At 35.1% G+C, this 19275-nt stretch overlaps 1 protein-coding gene across 4 annotated transcripts in view; it reads right to left on the bottom strand.

The window, feature by feature from the left end:
* The window catches only part of LOC126972640 (tyrosine-protein kinase transmembrane receptor Ror-like), a 78032-nt gene that overhangs the window by 13220 nt on the left and 45537 nt on the right, over window positions 1-19275 (bottom strand). For 3 of the 4 annotated variants that reach the window (XM_050819512.1, XM_050819514.1, XM_050819513.1), the window contains exons 2-3: window positions 5423-5504; window positions 539-682 (exon numbers count right to left, since the gene is read on the bottom strand). In XM_050819512.1, coding sequence (XP_050675469.1) covers window positions 539-682; window positions 5423-5504 — 226 coding nt within the window. The remainder of the gene's footprint in view (window positions 1-538; window positions 683-5422; window positions 5505-19275) is intronic. The other variant, XM_050819515.1, reaches the window with a different exon arrangement.

Genomic DNA, 19275 nt, shown 5'->3' with positions numbered 1-19275 from the left:
TGCCAGAATACTGAAAGGCGAGCGATTGCCCGTATCTCCATCAAACTCTTGGATAAATTTGAAAGGCAAGAAGCTGGGGCTCAAAATAACAGTACTCAACTAACGGGACTGCATCTCTAGGATCAAGTAACCTAGAGACATCTCATCATTGTACGACTTCTACCACGTCCATTACGCGGAACGTTTTGAAGACCTCGTTGAAAAGACAAATACCTCCAGTAGCATATGTGTGTATGGAGATGTACGAACAACTGATTTGTAATAAAAACATCCGTGGTTCCTAGGTCGATATGACAAGGCTAGCAACGCTCTTGTGATTTGTAGTCTCTGGAAGTTTCTCTATATCTAAGAATAACTATTCTCTTCATTTATGTTTTCACCGACTCTTTTTAACGGATAATTTGAAATTGCAACAAGACGCTAAATCTAAACAGAACTGATTAACAATATCTTTGAGATTACAGTTTAAAAGACAACGTATCGCTCTCACCATACTAATGTAAAGTCTACACACTTTAATGCTATATTAGTTAATTACCCGTGCTTCTGGGGCATGAGTTGCCTTCCTTAGCTGGTTCCCCATTTGATGTGCAAGCACAATAATGTAACTCATCGTTATACTGGACGCACGCCGTTTCGTCACGGCACGACGAAATTTCGCACCCTCCATGGATGAAGTTTACTGAAATTATTAAAATTACATCGAATGGATCTCTGCTTTTCTTATTTTATCACCTCTCAAAGACACCCACAATACCAAACTCTGAGGTTGCCGGCTTTTATAAGAATATGCTTTGAAGGTCTCTAAGTCTATCGATTCTGGATGAATGTACCAGCCAGGTGATTTCACTAAGGGGCTGTATAAGGCATGCATGATGTTTCTTGCGATTTCTATAATGATATACCCAACACAAAAATTTTGCAATCGAGATCTTTAATGGTAATGGTCTATTAAATTGTCCTTGTTGTTGATATTCTTAACAGTTGTTTAGTTAACGCCTAATTTAGATTTATCAAACCGGTATTTTTTTAATAAGATTTCATTTTGCGCTACTTCCGTTCTTGGCTTTTAATTTATGAGTGCTTTAATTAGTAGTTCATAAGTGAATGAGCGCCGCTTGTGGTGTCTGGTCGATCCTGTCATGGAGAATTCTCCTTTTTTGGTAATTTGAATGCAAATTGATAATATTTTGTACACTCGTAACTATTTTGAGGTTTTTATAACGTTTGAATATTTTTGTCTCATCACGTTGCAGTTTGCACAATTTAAATGAATTTGATGTAAAATGCTGACTCAGTAAATATTGATTTAAAATAATGGCAATTAGTTTCTTGCCATTTAAACCGACAAAAACAAACGGAAGAAGTGCTGGTGTCTGGTCGGTCCTGTCATGGAGAATTCTCCTTTTTTGGTAATTTGAATGCAAATTGATAATATTTTGTACACTCGTAACTATTTTGAGGTTTTTATAACGTTTGAATATTTTTGTCTCATCACTTTGCAGTTTGCACAATTTAAATGAATTTGATGTAAAATGCTGACTCAGTAAATATTGATTTAAAATAATGGCAATTAGTTTCTTGCCATTTAAACCGACAAAAACAAACGGAAGAAGTGCTCAAGTCGACGCGTATATTTTTTACAGAGGAGACCGATTTATTTAATTCTTTTTTTTTTTGGAAAGGGTATACGTAGTCTTGCCATAAATACTGAAACAATGAAAAAAAAAATTCAATTGCAAATAATATTTATTACTTTTACAGTGTGTTAGCTTAATACATAAATATAAAACAATTTAAAATGTAAAAAGCTTCTTCAAAGTGGTCTCCATTGGCTGAAATACAGTCATTCAAGCGTTGAGGCCATTTATCAATAGAAGCACGCACTCTTTCCATGGGAAAATACTTATTGTTTGAGGGAATCCAAATTATCATGGTGTTTAAAGCAAGCCATACTCTCTAAAACTGACCATAATGATCAGAACTAGACGATAGCCAGTCTCCAGCTCTGATGAAGTCCGAAACGTTCGTTTTCAACCAAGCTTTATGACCCGGCGCTGAACCTTGCTGGAAGGACCATTCTTGGTTATTGAACACGGTGTTGAAAAGAAGCTTCACTACCTTCTCAAGCATGGTATCTTGATACACTTGTGCCGATGTTTTGATACCTTTTTCATAAAAGTATGGCTCAGTCACTCCTTCATAGCTAATACCCCACCAAACCATCACTAAAGTCAGATAATGTCCACGTTGCACTCTGTCGACTAATTGAGAAGCTTCCTTAGCGGCTTTGAGTATAAATGCGGTCATTTTGTTTGTTAAAATGTTGCGCAGGATTTCTTCGAATTCCTACCCTTACTGCTTATACCTTTTTCGTACGAACACTACGTGGACGGCTAGATTTTTTTTTGTCACAAACAGAGGAGGTCTTATTGTACCGATTAATAGCTCGGTACACAAACATTTTACTAATATCAAGCGTATGGAGAGTTTTTAAAATTGCATTTGGCTGCATACCTCCTTTGTGTAATGCTAATTTTAAAAGTAATCAAAAATTAAGCATGTAGTAATTAGTAGATTACACCCACAACAAATTATAAAATAGTAAATAAATCGCATAAAAAAAATTATGTTATCTTTCAACATAATTTTTACCATCTTCAGCACGGCCGATATCCAATTTTTATTAAACAATATTAGTTTTACCTATACAGGATTTGTAGGAGAAAAACCACACACACATACTACACAAACAGATAGAAGAAGAAGAAAAATTACAGTTTCGAAACTGTTTTTTTTCGCAATAATTTGTGTCACTGTATAGAGGAAATACTATATTATATTATATAGTTTTTTAAGTTTTATTTAGTTTAAATTGTTTCATACATTCCACTAAGTTGCAACTTGACGATATATATATTAATTAGGTATCTACTTAATTTATAGGTTTTAGTTTGGCTATCAATTTGTATTTTTTAGTTTTTAAACTTTGTTTTACTTTAATTGTTTCACACATTCCACTATGTTGCAACTAAGCTTAGGTATAATATAATGTATTCATAGAGCAGAACTAGGACACGAAAGGGATCACAGTTGGCAGAACTTTTATTAGAAAATACAATTGCTTGTGATATCATATTGTTATTTTACATGTTGTGAAATTGGCTCTTCTCGCCGGAGTTATAATAAGAGTAGGGAGGGCAAACAATGTCTATGTATGGTATTGGTATTGGTAAAGGGCTCCTGTTTCCGCAATTAGACCGCTTAATTGGGTCCATTTTGCGTGCAGTGTTGGCCAGTCATTCCAACCAGCCCAGCTCCTTCCAGAAGTTCAGAACACTCCTGGGGTGTTCGCAGACTTCCTGGCAGCGACCTTGTATTTACTAAGGTTTGTGCCCGTTGGTTGGCCACCCCAGCACATTCCAGGATTACGTGAGTGACCGTTTCATCTTCGGTTAGACAGCCCCTGCACTTAGGACTGTCCGTAACGCCGATTGTAAATAGGTGTTTGTTCAGTGATGTGTGACCCGTTAGGGTGCCGACCATAATTCGGATGTCATGTCTGTTTAGGCTAATAAGTCGACGTGTCAGTATGGGCGATAGTGCAGGAATCGCCTCTTTCGACTGTCTGCAGCCTGAGACATTTGTCCATCGGGTTCCATGTAGGTTGTTGGTGAGAGAGCGTATCCATGACCGCATTTGGCTGAAGGGTAGCGGCAGGACTGGCCCTGGGCCAGCCACTTGCGTTTCCGACCCCCGCCTTGCAAGTTCATCCGCTGCATTGTTCCCCAACGAACCGCTGTGTCCTTTGATCCATTGCAGAGTTACCCAGTTGTTAGAGGCAGCTCGTTCTAAGGATCGGTGACACTCGTATATCAGCGCTGAGTTATAGGTGTTGCTCCCCAGCGCAGTCAGTACTGTAATAATATCCGTGTATTTTCCTTCTTAGTATCGCGTCTGCAGCTTCCTTGATGGCTATGCATTCGCATTGGAATATGGAGCTGTGTATGCCTAAGGGTATAGAGGTGTGTATATTCAGTTCCTGTGAGAAGATGCCAGCTCCAGTTCCGGCTGCCATTTTGGAGCCGTCTGTGTTAATTCTGAGTTCATTTACATCTGACTGGTCTGCTCCCACTTCGTACAGTTGAATACGGTAATTATTTTGAAAGATGTGTGTTTTGGGTATTCTATCACAGTGTGCCTCACAGAGTGGGAAATCCTTCCTTACTCTGTTCCAGAGGTTTCCTGTGAGGCAGTCATCATTCTTGCATACACCCATCAGCTTCAGGCGGAGAACTGACATTGTCGCCTCATGTTGGATATGTATGTCAAGCGGTGTGAGCCCTAGAATGGTTTCTAGGGCAGATGTTGGCGTAGTGCGCATGCAACCAGTTATGGCTGTGCATGCCAGCCGTTGGAATCGCTGCAGCTTGGTTTGTACTGTTGATGTCTATGTATGATTACATGTATGTTAGGACCATATAAGCGTAGTAACATTTCTACGTCATCGCTATCCACCATAATAAAATAAAATTTTGATTTTCTTTGGTTTAAGGTTACTGATTACCCGGTATGACCCTTTCATTGGTATAAGAACAATGTACCTACATATTACAAGTGTGTTATGTTGCTATGATGCCAGGTTCACATGTAACGATAGATAGCGGTACAAAGCGTACGAAAGAGAAAGAGTATGTCTTGCGAGACGAGTCCGCCGCAAGCTTACATTCGCCAGTGTTGTTTGTATATGGCCGTGTCCTGATGAACGCGAGTCGCAGGCGCAAAATGAGCAAGCCAAGAGTGTAATGACCAATTCACTCTTCTTACTCGCGTATAATTTATACGTAATACGTAATACGTATCTATTCAGAGAGGTAACGTTGGTGGCTTCATGGGCACCTTATCAACCGACTGTGATCTTAATGATACGAGTATTTACTTTTATTATGATTATTTAAGTTTTATTCATTATAAATAATGTTTTAACATAGTAATTATCAAATTATTTTAAGCATTAAAGCTCTTTTGTTATAATTAAAAATAACTGTTCGTATTATATTAAAATTATTAGATTAAATTAATAAGAACTGTTATGTAAGTATAGCTTACAATGATACTTATTCGTGATATCATAACATAATGATACCAAAGCAAGCGTTACTATGAATTAATAAGATCCATTTAGGGCTCCTTTATAACTCATAGGTCATTTATCCATCTTTTTCAGGCTAAAGGAGCCCTAAAAAAGAAATTCGGAAATTCCATTTCTATGAATCCGTTGTTCATGCAATGTCCGACCGTCCGTCGAAATCAGGTCTAACGTAGTTTCAATATATCTGTGTGTTGTGTGTTACACTCAATGAAGTTCTATATGTATAGAAAGTCATTGGTTACAGTAAGCGAATGAAAAAAAAAATATTACTTGTAGAGTTTTCCGAAGTCTGCTTAGGTCTGGCTCCTTCGCGGGCAAAACGTGCCAATTTCGCTGGCTTTTGCCGCAAAACCTGCAAATAAAGAAAAAATTAAGTTATTTATTTATAATACTTAATTAAATATTATGAGTCGTTGGTAGGAATACCTAATTAATTTATTTATGATATATCTGTTTTTGTAAACATATACGGCCTTACAAATATACTTGGTATAAAGTTAACTGATGATAAACAAAGAAAATGCTAAATGTTTACAATATTGTTGACAACATTGTCATAACAATGATAATTCTGAAGTTTTCCGAATGACAAACTGCCTTGCGAATAAACGCGGGAAACGTTATACGTCTGAACTAACCATTCGTAAGCAAAATGTCTATTTGTAAACATTTTACATATTCTTGGTTTATGCTTAGTTTTAACTTTATGCCAATTTTATTTGTAAGACCGATAAAGTTCAAGAGAAAATTAAAATTGATTGATTTGATATTAGGAAATATTTCACTAAAACTATAGTTAAGTACCACAAAAAAACATAACTGTATTATTGTATTTTAATTGAATTTAAAGGCCGTAGTAAGAATAGTGTTTTAAATTTATTTCAAGTTGTTTAATACATTTTAAATATTTGTGGTTCTAGCTTTCCTAAATTTTATTTTAACTCACATCACAACAACCATCTTAGTTGACATTGAGACACCATAGAAATAATATACTTAAAGTGATATAGCCGCCTGAACAGTGATTTAGTAGTCATCGGAACTTAATTAATGATGATAACCATGACTTCTCGCTGCAGCTATCTTAGATTTATAAAATTATCCTTAATTAGTTCTCTGCAATCATGATAATCTTTAAAAAAATATCTCTTAGAAGAAAAAATAATCCATATTGTTGAAACCATGTTTTTGTATGGCAATCATCTGGGATTACAAAATTATCCCAAATTCTCCCAAATTATTTACCAACCCAATGGGACACACCAACTAATGAACTCTAAGGCTCAACATTGTAAAAATTAATATAAAATTATAAAGTACCATAACGCCGAAAACTTTATAACTCAACACAATAAATTTAATTTAGAATTTATAAAGTTAAAGACGGGGTATAGACAAATGGAGCAAATGTATCACAGACTGGTATCCCAGAAACTTAAAAAGGAAACCGGGGGGACAATACAGGAGATGGTCAGATGAACTTAGGACGATGGCAGGCAAGACATGGTATAGGTTAGCTAAAGATAGAAAAGAGTGGAAAAAGTTGGAAGAGGCCTTTGTCAATAGACAACCAGATAGTGATAGATACTTAATTAAGGATATATATATATATATATGTAAATAATACTATCTGAATAAAGGCTTATATTATTATTATTATAAAGTTAAAGACAAAGCCAATAAACATATAAATAAATAACATTTTCGTTTAATACAATAATTTTGCAATTGTAAAAGCTTGATCATTGATAGCAACATACGGCCAGAGGAACAAAGTATCTTTGTGTGAGATTTCAGGAAGTGTATTAACCGTACGTATATGTTACAAGCTCTCGAGAATTTAAAAGAGTTACTGAATCATTGGGATTGTAACGCATCTGGGTTTATGAACTTGGGAGCGCTTGGATGCTTATTTGAATTATTTATAACGTTCAAAAAATAAAAGCCGGCTTAAAAAAGGATGAGGCTTTTAATTTAAAACAAAATGTGTAGTTAACTTTGACTGACTCTAAAAAAGATTAGGACCAGGAGATATAATATTTTAATATACATAGCACAAAATAGGTGTAAGTAACAAAACAACGACACTTACTACGTATTTTTTTAATTTCAGATAAATTAAAATGTATGTTTGTGGACTTTTTTTCTAAATTGTTTTTTACGTATTTATTTCGACAATTGAAACATCGACAAGTCAGATATTGTCACTGTTATGGGCAAGATGATAACGGCTTATAAGTAAGTAGGTCATTCGCTTGTTCTTTTACTTGTATCTATTCTTATAATTATCGTTAGTGTTCCGTATATTACTTGCCTCCAATTTCCATACCTCTGTGTGTCAATGGCTGTGTCTTATAATTCGCAATAGATTTTCTTGTTGTTGTCCAATGCCGCAATAACAAAATGCAACAATATTCAAAAAGTTATAATATACTAGCGTTAAGACAAACAATGCGTGCGAGAGAGAAGAACCACTCTAACGGAGATACAGCGAGATACAAAAGTAAGTGAATATTGCTTCTATAATGGATTTTGATTGATAAGCCGTAAACAGTCAGCCAAATCATACAAAAACTTTCAGTTCCACACTGCCCTCTCTTTTTACATTTGCAAATTATTAATTACGTTTTTATTAATTAAATTCAGCGGGTTTCTTCTTTTTTTATACAAAATTTCGTTATATTCAAATTTATAACTTATAGTAACATTAACCACATAAACTTCTAATAACAATTCTTTTGAATTTCGTAACACATTTGTTTTGAACATTTTCTGAGATCATGTTGTTAAGCATATCCATCGTCCCACAAAAGATTTACTAACTCGACTTCATTGAGTAGTAGTTATATGTTACAGTATTATTTCATAAAACCCGTTAAAATAAAAAAATAAATATTGGACATTTTTGCCCTTTTTACCCCTACTATGGGGCAAAAAGAGGCATACTACCAGGTCTAGAAAAACAGTAGAAAGATATAATTCTAAAATATTGAATCAACCGGTTCGATAACTGTTTGTTGTGTTTTTTGTTGGGTTTAGTTTTCACAGTATAATTACTAATTGCTAAATTGGACCTTTGTGCCCCGTCCTACCCTAAGAAAGAAGTAGCTTGCAGGTTATCTGGTAGAACATAAGTGATCACCTCCAAGTTGATCATATTCTGTTGAAACACCAGTGAAACCACAAAGCGTGGCCGGCCCTTGGCTAACGGGTGTACATTGCTAATGAACATGACACATTTGATTTAATGTCGGTTTGAGTGTCAGCCTTATAAGCAATTGGTCACAGGTTTGATTTCCATGATTAATCTTGAAACGCAAAAGGAACCTTAACAAAACATAATATAAAGTCAAACCAAATTATTATTAAGTACTTTTAATGCATATAGCTGAATTAAAACATACTAAAGTAGCATTTTAAATTTATAGCATTATAGAATATTTAAATTATAATAAAACGATGTGTGCTTTAAAAACACTCACCAAAATTACTCAAACGTTTTGACTTAATTATCAAGATAATCATTGTTTGAAGAAATTTCTCACGAAAATCGTTGTAATCAATAAAATTACGAGTGTAAAATTATTATAGAGATAATATAGAAATAATAGCATTGAATAGTAAATATATATTTCAATTTAAAATGACAATAACTTAAAATGTCATATAATCAATTTAAAAATTAAAATCCCCAAAGCTAGAGCCAGGCACCACGAGCATGTCGCATAGACCAGCAATCGCTTCCCTCGCACATCTCTTACCAATACCATTATCTATCTACCATTCAATATTTGTTCTATACTCACACAGTAATGCTCAACAAAGTATTCTTATAGAATTACTATTCTTTTATGTAATTGATTACCAATAAACACGTTTTAAATACATTTAAATATGTCGAACACGACATGAACACATCATGGCTCTGCTACTCGTTGTCCATGTCAAATTAACTTCTACATGACATTCTTGCTACTAATTACAATAAATTACAATATTAATTACTTAATGCTATGTCATGAGCACGTCCTTTTTAATAGGAACCAGATGATTAACAATATTATTGTAATAAAATCTTATATTTAACATTAAAAAGCCTGTGCTTCCCCGGGGCATGAAAAGAAAAGGGAAGTCCCAGGGCTAAGGGTAAGAGGTGAATAAGGGCATTAACCAGTGGACAGTCGGAGGCTTCTTTGCACAGGATGCCGGCTAGAGTATGGGCACCACAACGGCGCCTTTTTCTGCTGTGTAGCAGTAATGTGTCAACATTACTGTGTATCGATCTGAAAGGCGCCGTAGCTAGTGAAATTACTGGGCAAATGAGACTGAACATCTTATGTCTCAAGGTGACGAGCGTTATTGTAGTGCCACTCAGAAGTTTTGGGTTTTTCTTCTAATCCTGAACGTCACTGCATTGTAATGGGCAGGGCGTATCAATTACCATCAGTTGAACAATCAAAGGCGTTAGGATACAATATAATTATAGTATACAGATTTAATGTTATTAAATATTGTTTCAATTGAAAGATTGTTCAGTTGAATCCGCTGCGAAATCATTTCCTGTTCGGGTCGTATAAACAAGCTTTCTACAATGTAGTTTGAGCATAATTCCCGTATCCTTACGTCTGGGAGCGTGTCTCTAAAATGAAATCTCGTAAGGAAACCTTAGCAGCATTTTTTCCATAAAAATGTACTCGCCTGTCTGTCCATGGCTCTTTTTTACCCATTTCAATAATTTGTGTTGTTGTGTTGGTTTTTTTATATTTTTTTTTTTATAAGTACTAATACTTTGAACTGGACATAAAACGGCTCCATCATATAGGTCGCCAAAAGGAGCCTAGTGTACAAATCATAACTTAAATGCAGAATATATTCTTGCCATTCAGTTCCCCATAATACGTTGAAACTGATTAAGTTTTGAAGGTGGAAATAGTTATTCTATGAAATAAAGTCTAGAAGAGTTTGAGATTTTTATTTATTTTTAGTTGAAGCTACAGTTATACTTATCACACTGATGTTTGTCAAAAATTATATAAAATTATATCTATTTAAATAAAAATGAATTGCTGTTCGTTAGTGTCGCTAAAACTCGGGAACGGCTGGACTGATTTGGCTAATTTTGGTCTTGAATTATTTGTCGAAGTCCAGAGAAGGTTTAAAAGGTGAATAAATATGAAAATACTCGGAATTAAAAGAAACACAACAATTTTGTTTTTCTTTTGAAGTGTCCCCCGTCGTTCAGAAATCAAATTGAAAGAATAGTTCATAATGAATAACTAATAATAATTTTTATATCTTTCTCAGGAGGTAAAGCTATAGTTGGTAGGTTTACTACACTTGTTAATTATCTATCACATTATTTTTATGTAGATTGATAAATCTTAAGTTTTGTCACACATTAAAATTAATAAAAATCATTATTTTATTTATTACAAGTGGACCCAACAGACGTTGTCCTGTACACATGTTTTAAATTTGAAAAATCGGTCCAGCCGTTAGGAGCAGTTCACTAACATACACATGAGCAGGAGAATTATATTATATGGGCGGAATTGAGAATCTAAACCAATCTCAAATTCACTGAAACAAACAAAAAAGTCATCAAAATCAGTCCAGCCGTTTAGGAGGTAGTTTAATTGTGAATCTAAACCATTTTAGAATCCACCTGAAGACACACACCAATCTCAAATTCACTGGAACACACAAAAATATCATCAAAATCGGTCCAGCCATTTAGGAGGTAGTTCAATTGTGAATCTAAACCATTCTTGAATCCACCTGAATACACACAGAAAGTTTCATTAGAATCGGTCCAGCCGTCTAGGAGGAGTTCAGTGACATACACACGCACACAAGAATTACATATTTAAAGATATACAGAACAACATCTGTCTGGTCAGCTAGTAATATATAAAAATACACAATAAACTTATACACGACCACGGTAGAACCAAATTCAGGGTTGTGGTTTCTGGGCTTATGTTTCTATGATTACTCCTAAATAACTTCCAAACTACTTTTTTATGTCAATCATAATTCGCTTTTGTCTCAATCGGTGATAGGTGTCACTCTCGCTTATAACTTCATTTACAATACCTTGCTGATTGCATTTTTATGTTTGAAGGAAAATTTCCAGAAGCTTCTTGGACGTTCACTGGTTATGTGACGTCACACTAAACTCAAGATGGCGTTCATCAAGATGTAAAAAATTTTAACAAAACAAACAATGCATATAATATGCACTAAAAAGTATAAAAATAATTGCGTATTTTTATACAATCTAATTAATTAATCTAATTCTAGTAACGATTATTGTTATTTTTGGAATTTATTTTTGGTAGACGTATCTCTCAAATGGGGATTAGGTAAGTAAGTACTTATTTAACCAAGACGTGTGCGTTTCATAAAATTTCTGTATAAATTCTACGGATTAAAAGCTAAAAAAATGTTGCCATTTGCTAATGACGTTCTATATACACGTATTAAAAAAGCAAAGCCGAAATATGGGAGATACCACAAATTACCAAAATAATAAGCATCGACTTCTATATGAAATACATTGCCGCATTTACTCCAGTTGTTTAAAATATTCTTGGTCAATAAGCAGCAATGTAAAACATTTATTCAGTTCACATTTGATTCGGACAGTGACGGTTGACACATGATTAAGTAAGAAGAGTGTGCTAACATCGTCTTTAAGGCGCGGTCATACCTCAATATCCACTAAAATTGGTTTCTTAGAGGGTCGATTACAACATAACGCAATGAAAATATTCCTACGCAATAAATACTTTACAAAAAGAAGGACTTAAAGAAAAATTAGAAATGTCCAATAAAAAATTTGGAAGTTGCTTCCCAAAAATAAACTTTGGAATTTAAAATCTCTGAATTTTCAGCGATAAGAACATTCTTTCCTTAAAGAATTTAATAGAATTAGTATTTTTCTAAAACTTAAACCGCACAATTATTCAGTTTAATATGTATATTTGAATAAACAAAAGAAAACCAGTAAAATAAATGCCCATTTGCAGCTTAGCGTCATGATCAACTCAAAAATTGTACTATTGGTTGTAGCGTTTACAATCCAAGTCAGTCCGCGCCTTAAGCAAACTACTGTCGTTCCGCTATCAGACTGCGAATGATCACGGACTAGTAAAAAAATAAGGACTCCGTGTCACCTTACATAACAGTGAGGCAACAAAACAAGCCGGTAAACATGTAAATACATAGGCCCAACGCATACACTTATACTAACACAAGCCGATCGGCCGCCATTATGAGATTTGCCATCGCCTGTGACAGATCAGTTTGCGTCGCAATAAAATATTTTAAAAATGCCGTCGTGCGTTGTGATAAAGTGTTAAAACAATACTATAAAAGTAATTGTGGATATATGATTATTTATATATAAAATGCTCACAGAATACCTTTATTGATTTATGGTGTATGTGGATGATGCAGCTACTGTACTCAATAACTTTTGTATTAATTTACATTTATTTTTTTTGACTTACTCGTGTAAGACATTGACTATTTGTCGTTTGAGTGTGTTTGTTGCATCATTTTACATTTTACAAATTATATTGTAATTGAAATGATCTGTAAATCTTGATTTAAAAGAGTGGCAATGAGTTTCTTGCTACTTCTTCTCATTAGCTCAACCCTTTAAGAAGTAGCGGTAGATTCAATAAGAAAAATATTTTATTTTATTTTGACATTCATAAGTGTCATTTTCGTGACCTACTTGAATAAACTGATTTTGATTTGATTTGATTTGATTTAAGGGAGAAAAAATTGTGTAACTTGTATAACTTGTAACTGCACACACACTAGCATAAAGGTGTTTCACTTGCTAATATCACGGCGCGGAGTCCTTCTTTGACTAGTCCGTCCGAATGATATGTTCTTATATTATGTGTATAGAACGTCATTGATATTGCCACAAAAAATAAAATTATTTTACGGAAAGGAAGCATTTGACTTATATTTAACAAAATGGCGTCTAAAATGTGAGTGTAAGTGTCACAGTATTATGTCATAAGCCGAGTGTCGGTTGATGTATCGACCGAGGAGTTAATGATGAAGCCGAATGCCTTTTACACCAACCATGTTCTCTAACAAGTATTGCTCAACGATAATTCTCTCGGTGAGTCTTGTACATTATAAATCAAAATCCGACAATAAAATTAATCCATTCAATAATTCATTCACATTATTGTAATTTACGAATACATTTCTTGTGAAATGTAATTTATGAGATGCTAATTGTGAAATCTATTCACATGTTGTCTGCTTGTCATTTTAAATGAATTATCGTTTTCAAGCTTTTTAGTTGTCAGCCATTTAAGGAATCATCTGATTGAGAGTCTGCTCACACATACATTGTTCGAGCAATACGAAGAAGAAGAAAACTTAAACTAAAATGTACAATCTTTATTTTACGTTTGTACACGGAGATTTGAAGTTCCATCCTAGTTTGATAATTAACATAAAAACCATCCAGGAAACACTGAAATATCATTTTTATGTCGTCATTTTTTGACGACATGTATGTTTGACAGGGCTTCATATATTAAAATAGATAATGCATCTTTTTCGAGAAATGTAATAGAAAACCTGACCTCAAATCAGATAAAATGTGAAAACGAAATGGGCCATTGTCTACCAACGCAGGCGCTCAAAGAAAAATTTAAAGAAATAAGTATTATGACTGTTCATTGTCATTTATGAAAATGTAATATACGTTCACAAAAATCGTCACATTTTTGCTCTTAATAGGGATTTTCATTATTATAACACTAAAAATAGGGGAATGCTTGTGACTAATTCTAGTAGGCTTTAAGGGTAAATGTATACACTTTTATAATAAAGTCCCAGCCACTGTTCAGGCATTATCTATAAATAAATTTAAATGGTTTATAAAAAAATGGCTCTGTCGTAAATCCTATTACTCCACAGCTGAATATCGAAGAGATCGGACAAATAGAATTCTAGAGGAATAAATTTTGAGAAAATAAATGCCTTTCAGAAGTAGCAAGGGATGTAGGCGCAGACGTAGTGGGGCAACATTACTTGTCATACCGGACATCAAGCTCCTCGCCATTCCCACTGCTCCCAATTTGGTCGGGTTTATTGAGCAGGAGTCAAAGGAACTAGTACGAAGCGTTGCGATAAATTCCGCGATTAGAACAGGGTGTAGACATTATAGTAACGTCAGGGCATGGCAATAGCAGCGCAAGGAGCATGGTGTGGCGGACCCATAAAGCTAAAGCTGTGTGGCGATGCGATTAATAGAGGAGGGAGATCTAATGATCGGTCTCTGTTGAGGACGAAAACGCGCCTGAGTCTACTTCGGACCACAGGCTGTCATCCGAGTGCGCCCGGAGTACGTGTTTACAATATTCGAGTAGTGTCCGAGTTGTAAATAACCGAGTATACTCGGACAGCCCCTCAAAATTTTCATAGCAGAATAATAATGTTAAAATTTTGATACAACACACACACACGTATTGAATCTTCAAAGCAGTCTTTAATTTAAATCATCAGCCCGCATACGTCCAGTGGTGGACAAAGGCCTCCCCCAAAGAACTCTATGATGATCGGTCCTGCGCTGCCCTCATACAACGTATTCTGGCGATCTTGATGAAATCGTCAGTCAATCTTGTGGGGGGGCCTACAAGCACTGCGTCTTCCGGTACGTGGTCGCCATTCGAGGACTATTCTGCTCCACCGGCCATCTGTCCGTCAAATTATGTACCCTCCCCACTTCAGTTTCGCTATCATTTCGGCTATGTAGGTGACTTTGGATTACCTCATCTCCGAGCAATGGAAAGGGCTATCCCTTTCCATTGCCCTATAGTAAGCTACCATGTCTGCGTACCATAAGTATTAACTGGCAACACACACTGGTTGAAAACCTTCGTCTTCAAACACTGGGACTAGAAGATATTACGGAGCTTCGCGAACGCTGCCTTGCACTTTGTTTTAAATGCGCAACCTTTAATACAAAATTGGGTTCGATTCATTGGCATTGTGTTATTCGGAGTGTCAGCAGACATTTTAATTATATTGCATATCGAGCGAGGCTGGATTGAAATTTCGATTATGTTGATTTTCACAAACAGAAGCAGAACACTCGACGTATAATGAAAACGTGCTTTATATTGCCACTTTGTACACATGAGCTTCCTGCTTCAATAAAGCTTCGGGTCTTCTGGAAAGTTTGTTATTTATCGCTCTGCAAGGCTTTCTAGTTAAATGAATACTCCATATTTAGTTTATTGGTTGAAATATTTCATTTGTATATTATATATGAAGAACAAGTATGAATCTTAGTATAAACCCGGCAAACGTTGTTTTGCCATAATATAAATTAAGTACCCGCTCATTGTATTTTTTATGGAAAAAGGGGGAAATACGAGCGTACGCGTTACCTGGTGTTAAGTGATCACCGCCGCCCACATTCTCTTGCAACACCAGAGGAATCACAGGAGAATGCCGGCCTTTAAGGAAGGTGTACGAGCTTTTTTTGAAGGTACCTATGTCGTATCGTCCCGTTCATTCCACAGCTTTGTAATATGTGGAAGAAAGCTCCTTGAAAAGCGCACAGTGGAGGACCACCACACATCCAGATAGTGGGGATGATGTCCTAATTTATGACGTGTCGTCCGAAGGTGGAATTCGGCGGCAGGAATCAGGTGAAACAGCTCTTCGGAACACTCTCCGCGATAAATGCCGCTCTGCGTTGCACGCGGTTAAATGGATCGAGCTGATACTGGGGTGCGCCAGACCAGAGATGACAGCAATACTCCAAGTGTGGAAGGACCTGCGCTTTGTAGAGCGCTAGAATGTGGGCCGGCTTGAAGTATTGCCGTGCTCTATGTATGACGCCCAGCTTCATCGAAGCCAATTTGGCTTTGCCCTCCAGATGACAACGGAATTAGCAATCGCTCGAGATTTCGAGACCCAGTATTCCGATACTTGGCGAGGCTTTAAGGGAAATGTTTTCTAAGATACGACAAATGGTTTTTTTTTGTGGTAAACGGAAACTAGAGTCTTCTGGTGTTTAAATTGAACAAGGTTCAATTTACCCCATTCCGCGACCTTTTCGAGAGAGGACTAGGTAGAAGACACAAGTTTCTCCCGGCACTGGTAGACAATTTCCCGAGAGAGACCTGCATGGCCCGTGTATATATAATTGTCATTTGTAATGAAATATCATTGACTGAATTAGTTGTATTTCGAATATATACTAGGTATTTCTACGTCAAGAAATGGAGGTTCCGCATCTACACTAACATATATACGTACACCTTTTCCATAGCAAGCTGCAACTTAGGGTAAAGATTAGGTAGTAGTGGGAAACAACTAGCTCTCCGATTATTAGTATAGATATTTCAAAGTTAGGTTAGTTCTACAGCAGGGCCTTTCCCTGCCGTGGAGCAGAGTAATGTGCAAGTACAACCATCATTGTGGATCGAATAGTAGGACACCGTAGCTATTGAAATTACTGGGCTAGTGAGACTAAACGTTTAAATATGTTAAAGAAACGAGCGCGATACCTCTCAGATTTTTGGATTCTATCCAGAATCTTGAGCGGCACTGCATTGTAATGGGCGGGGCGTAGTTGTTGCTATCAGTTGAACCTCTTGCTCGTCCCGTCTCTTTTTCTCATTAAAAAACGAGTGTGCTTTAGATCACACGTTGATAAAACTTCTTAAGCTCCATCTATATACCATTTTCTACAAATATTTTATTTTATTCTCGTTTGATAACACCTCCCTCTCTTGCCCCTACGGTAATATACGAAACGTAAGTCTTTCTCTTTCTATCTTCAATAACTAATATCTTCCTATACAAATGATTTAAGTTTTCTTTAGTGTTAATTCCGCCAATATTTGTTTTTAAAACAATTCGACACGTGTTTCGCCTCTACACGAGGCATCCTCAGGACGTGTTGTCGACAATTTTAGACAGTTGTCGAACTGTTTAAAAACAAATATTGGCGGAATTAACACTAAAGAAAACTTAAATCATTTGTATTATTATGGATTTCCGCAAAGTAACGCCTACTTCAATAAATTTTCCTAATATCTTCCTCTCAGTTTCCGTTTGCCTCGCCCAATCACACTTTTCGAAACGCTCTCGTCACCAGCTTTCTACCGAACCAAACGTGCGTAAAGAAGTTTTACTTCAAAAGAATTTAATCTCTCCTTTTTAATTTAAAAATATTTCTATAGAATTTAATTTTTATCACATTAACAACTTCTCAAATACATTTTATTATTTAATTTTTTTTATTATTTCTAGAATTATGGCGTCTTCAAATTAATCATTTAGTTCGTATCAATGTTAATGTTATAGATCTGTTAAAAACAAAGAAATTATTCGTTACGCACATGTATAGGTTAGACATTACCACGCCCTACATTACGTCTTATAAACAAATCAATATAATATTGAGAGATAAAACTAAAATCAATTTTACGAGCAACAATAAAATATTAGGTAACACGTTTTATACCCGGACATAAAGTGATATTAAGAGCTTAAAAATAAAATTATATTAACATATTATGGCCGATGAATTGGCGTAGATGAAGTGAATTATAGTTGATGGCCTTTCTATTAACTTCTGTGGTACGTTTTTTTAAATTACTAGTCGCTTGCCCCGACTTGGTTCAGGCTGTTTTTGATAGTATAAGTAAATTTGTAACGCCCTGGTCTTTTTAATGGCAAAATATTGCCATCCAAGATACAGATCTCAAAATTTCTTTAAATTAAATACAGCCTATGTTACTCAGTGGCAATAAATATATTATTCCACTTATGAAATAGATCTTTCTCTTTACCCTACAGATACTTATAATAGCCTATTTCTGGCTGCTTGGTCAGCGTGGAATTTTGTTATATTCGGCAAAATTTCCATTTAAATTGTGTGTGAATTCTTATAATTATTATCAGTTAGTAGATAATTAATGCGTAAACACAAAAAATGGTGTGTGAATAAGACAGACAATAGAAGTGGAAACCTAATCAAAGTAAAGTTATAACATATAATATAATATTTATAAATTACGCTTGTAAATTTCGCTCTGACTTAACGGTGATTGAAGAACTTGGTGATTTCTTCCACCATTTGCTCTAAATTCCGAACAGAGAACACCCAGCGTAGTCCGTCGACGTAAGGCTTAGTTAAATAGTTCCTGATTTTGTTAAATTTTGTATAGGTAACGACCAAGATCTATTCTACAACAAGAAATGACACAGCTTGTCTTTTCTCATATTATATTTTTGTACTGAACCGTCAGAATTTTCTGTTTGGAACTGTCGTTGTTTTAGCGTGTCTATGCACTAAGTCCCTCTAAGATCCCTACTGTGTTGCGAAACAAAGAATTGTATGTTCTGCCATGAATTAACACTTAAATTTTATTACTAATATAATTCTTTAATTTTAAGAGCGTTACTTAGGAATTTCAATGGTAAGTGCTAAAGTTAAACAAGTATTCCCGCCAATTTTGAAATATAAAGGAATTAATAAAGGGAATCTTCTTCAGGCGCACTTCATAAAAACTCAACTCACTTAAGAAATATTAATTAATTAAACGGTTTTTTGTATTTTTTTAAAAGATTTATTTTTTCTAAATGTTTCTTTTCTTGTCTGATCTTATTCGAATATTTAAATGACAAGAACAATATTTCCTAACAAAAAAACTTAGATAATTTTTACACAGTTGTAAACAGCGGCGAACGCCTCTTTTTTCATAACACACGACACTTAAACCATTGGACTAACGTATCTCGAGTGTAAGACGTAGCTGTCATGCACACTAGAGTAATAAAACTGGCCTGTTGTCATGTGTCGCATAACAGAAAGATGCTCTATCTAGAGGAATAAATTATCTAAGTTTCAAACTTTTGATAATCTTAAGTTTATCTTATTAAGTGTATCGATTAAACTTCCTTTTATCTTTGATGGATATCATGTCTCTTCTGCTTGGTAATTTGGTTTTATGTTATTTAACTAATCCGAGTAGAAATCTCGTAAATCGAGTTCGACAAACAAAAAGTGTGTGTGTAGTTATGTATGCACGCAAGAAGTTAAACTTCTTTGGCCTAACGAA

This window comes from Leptidea sinapis, chromosome 27, assembly GCF_905404315.1.
Source record: "Leptidea sinapis chromosome 27, ilLepSina1.1, whole genome shotgun sequence".
Lineage (NCBI taxonomy): Eukaryota > Metazoa > Arthropoda > Insecta > Lepidoptera > Pieridae > Leptidea > Leptidea sinapis.
Note: the sequence above shows the minus strand (reverse complement) of the source record. Positions and strands in the feature narration are given on the sequence as shown.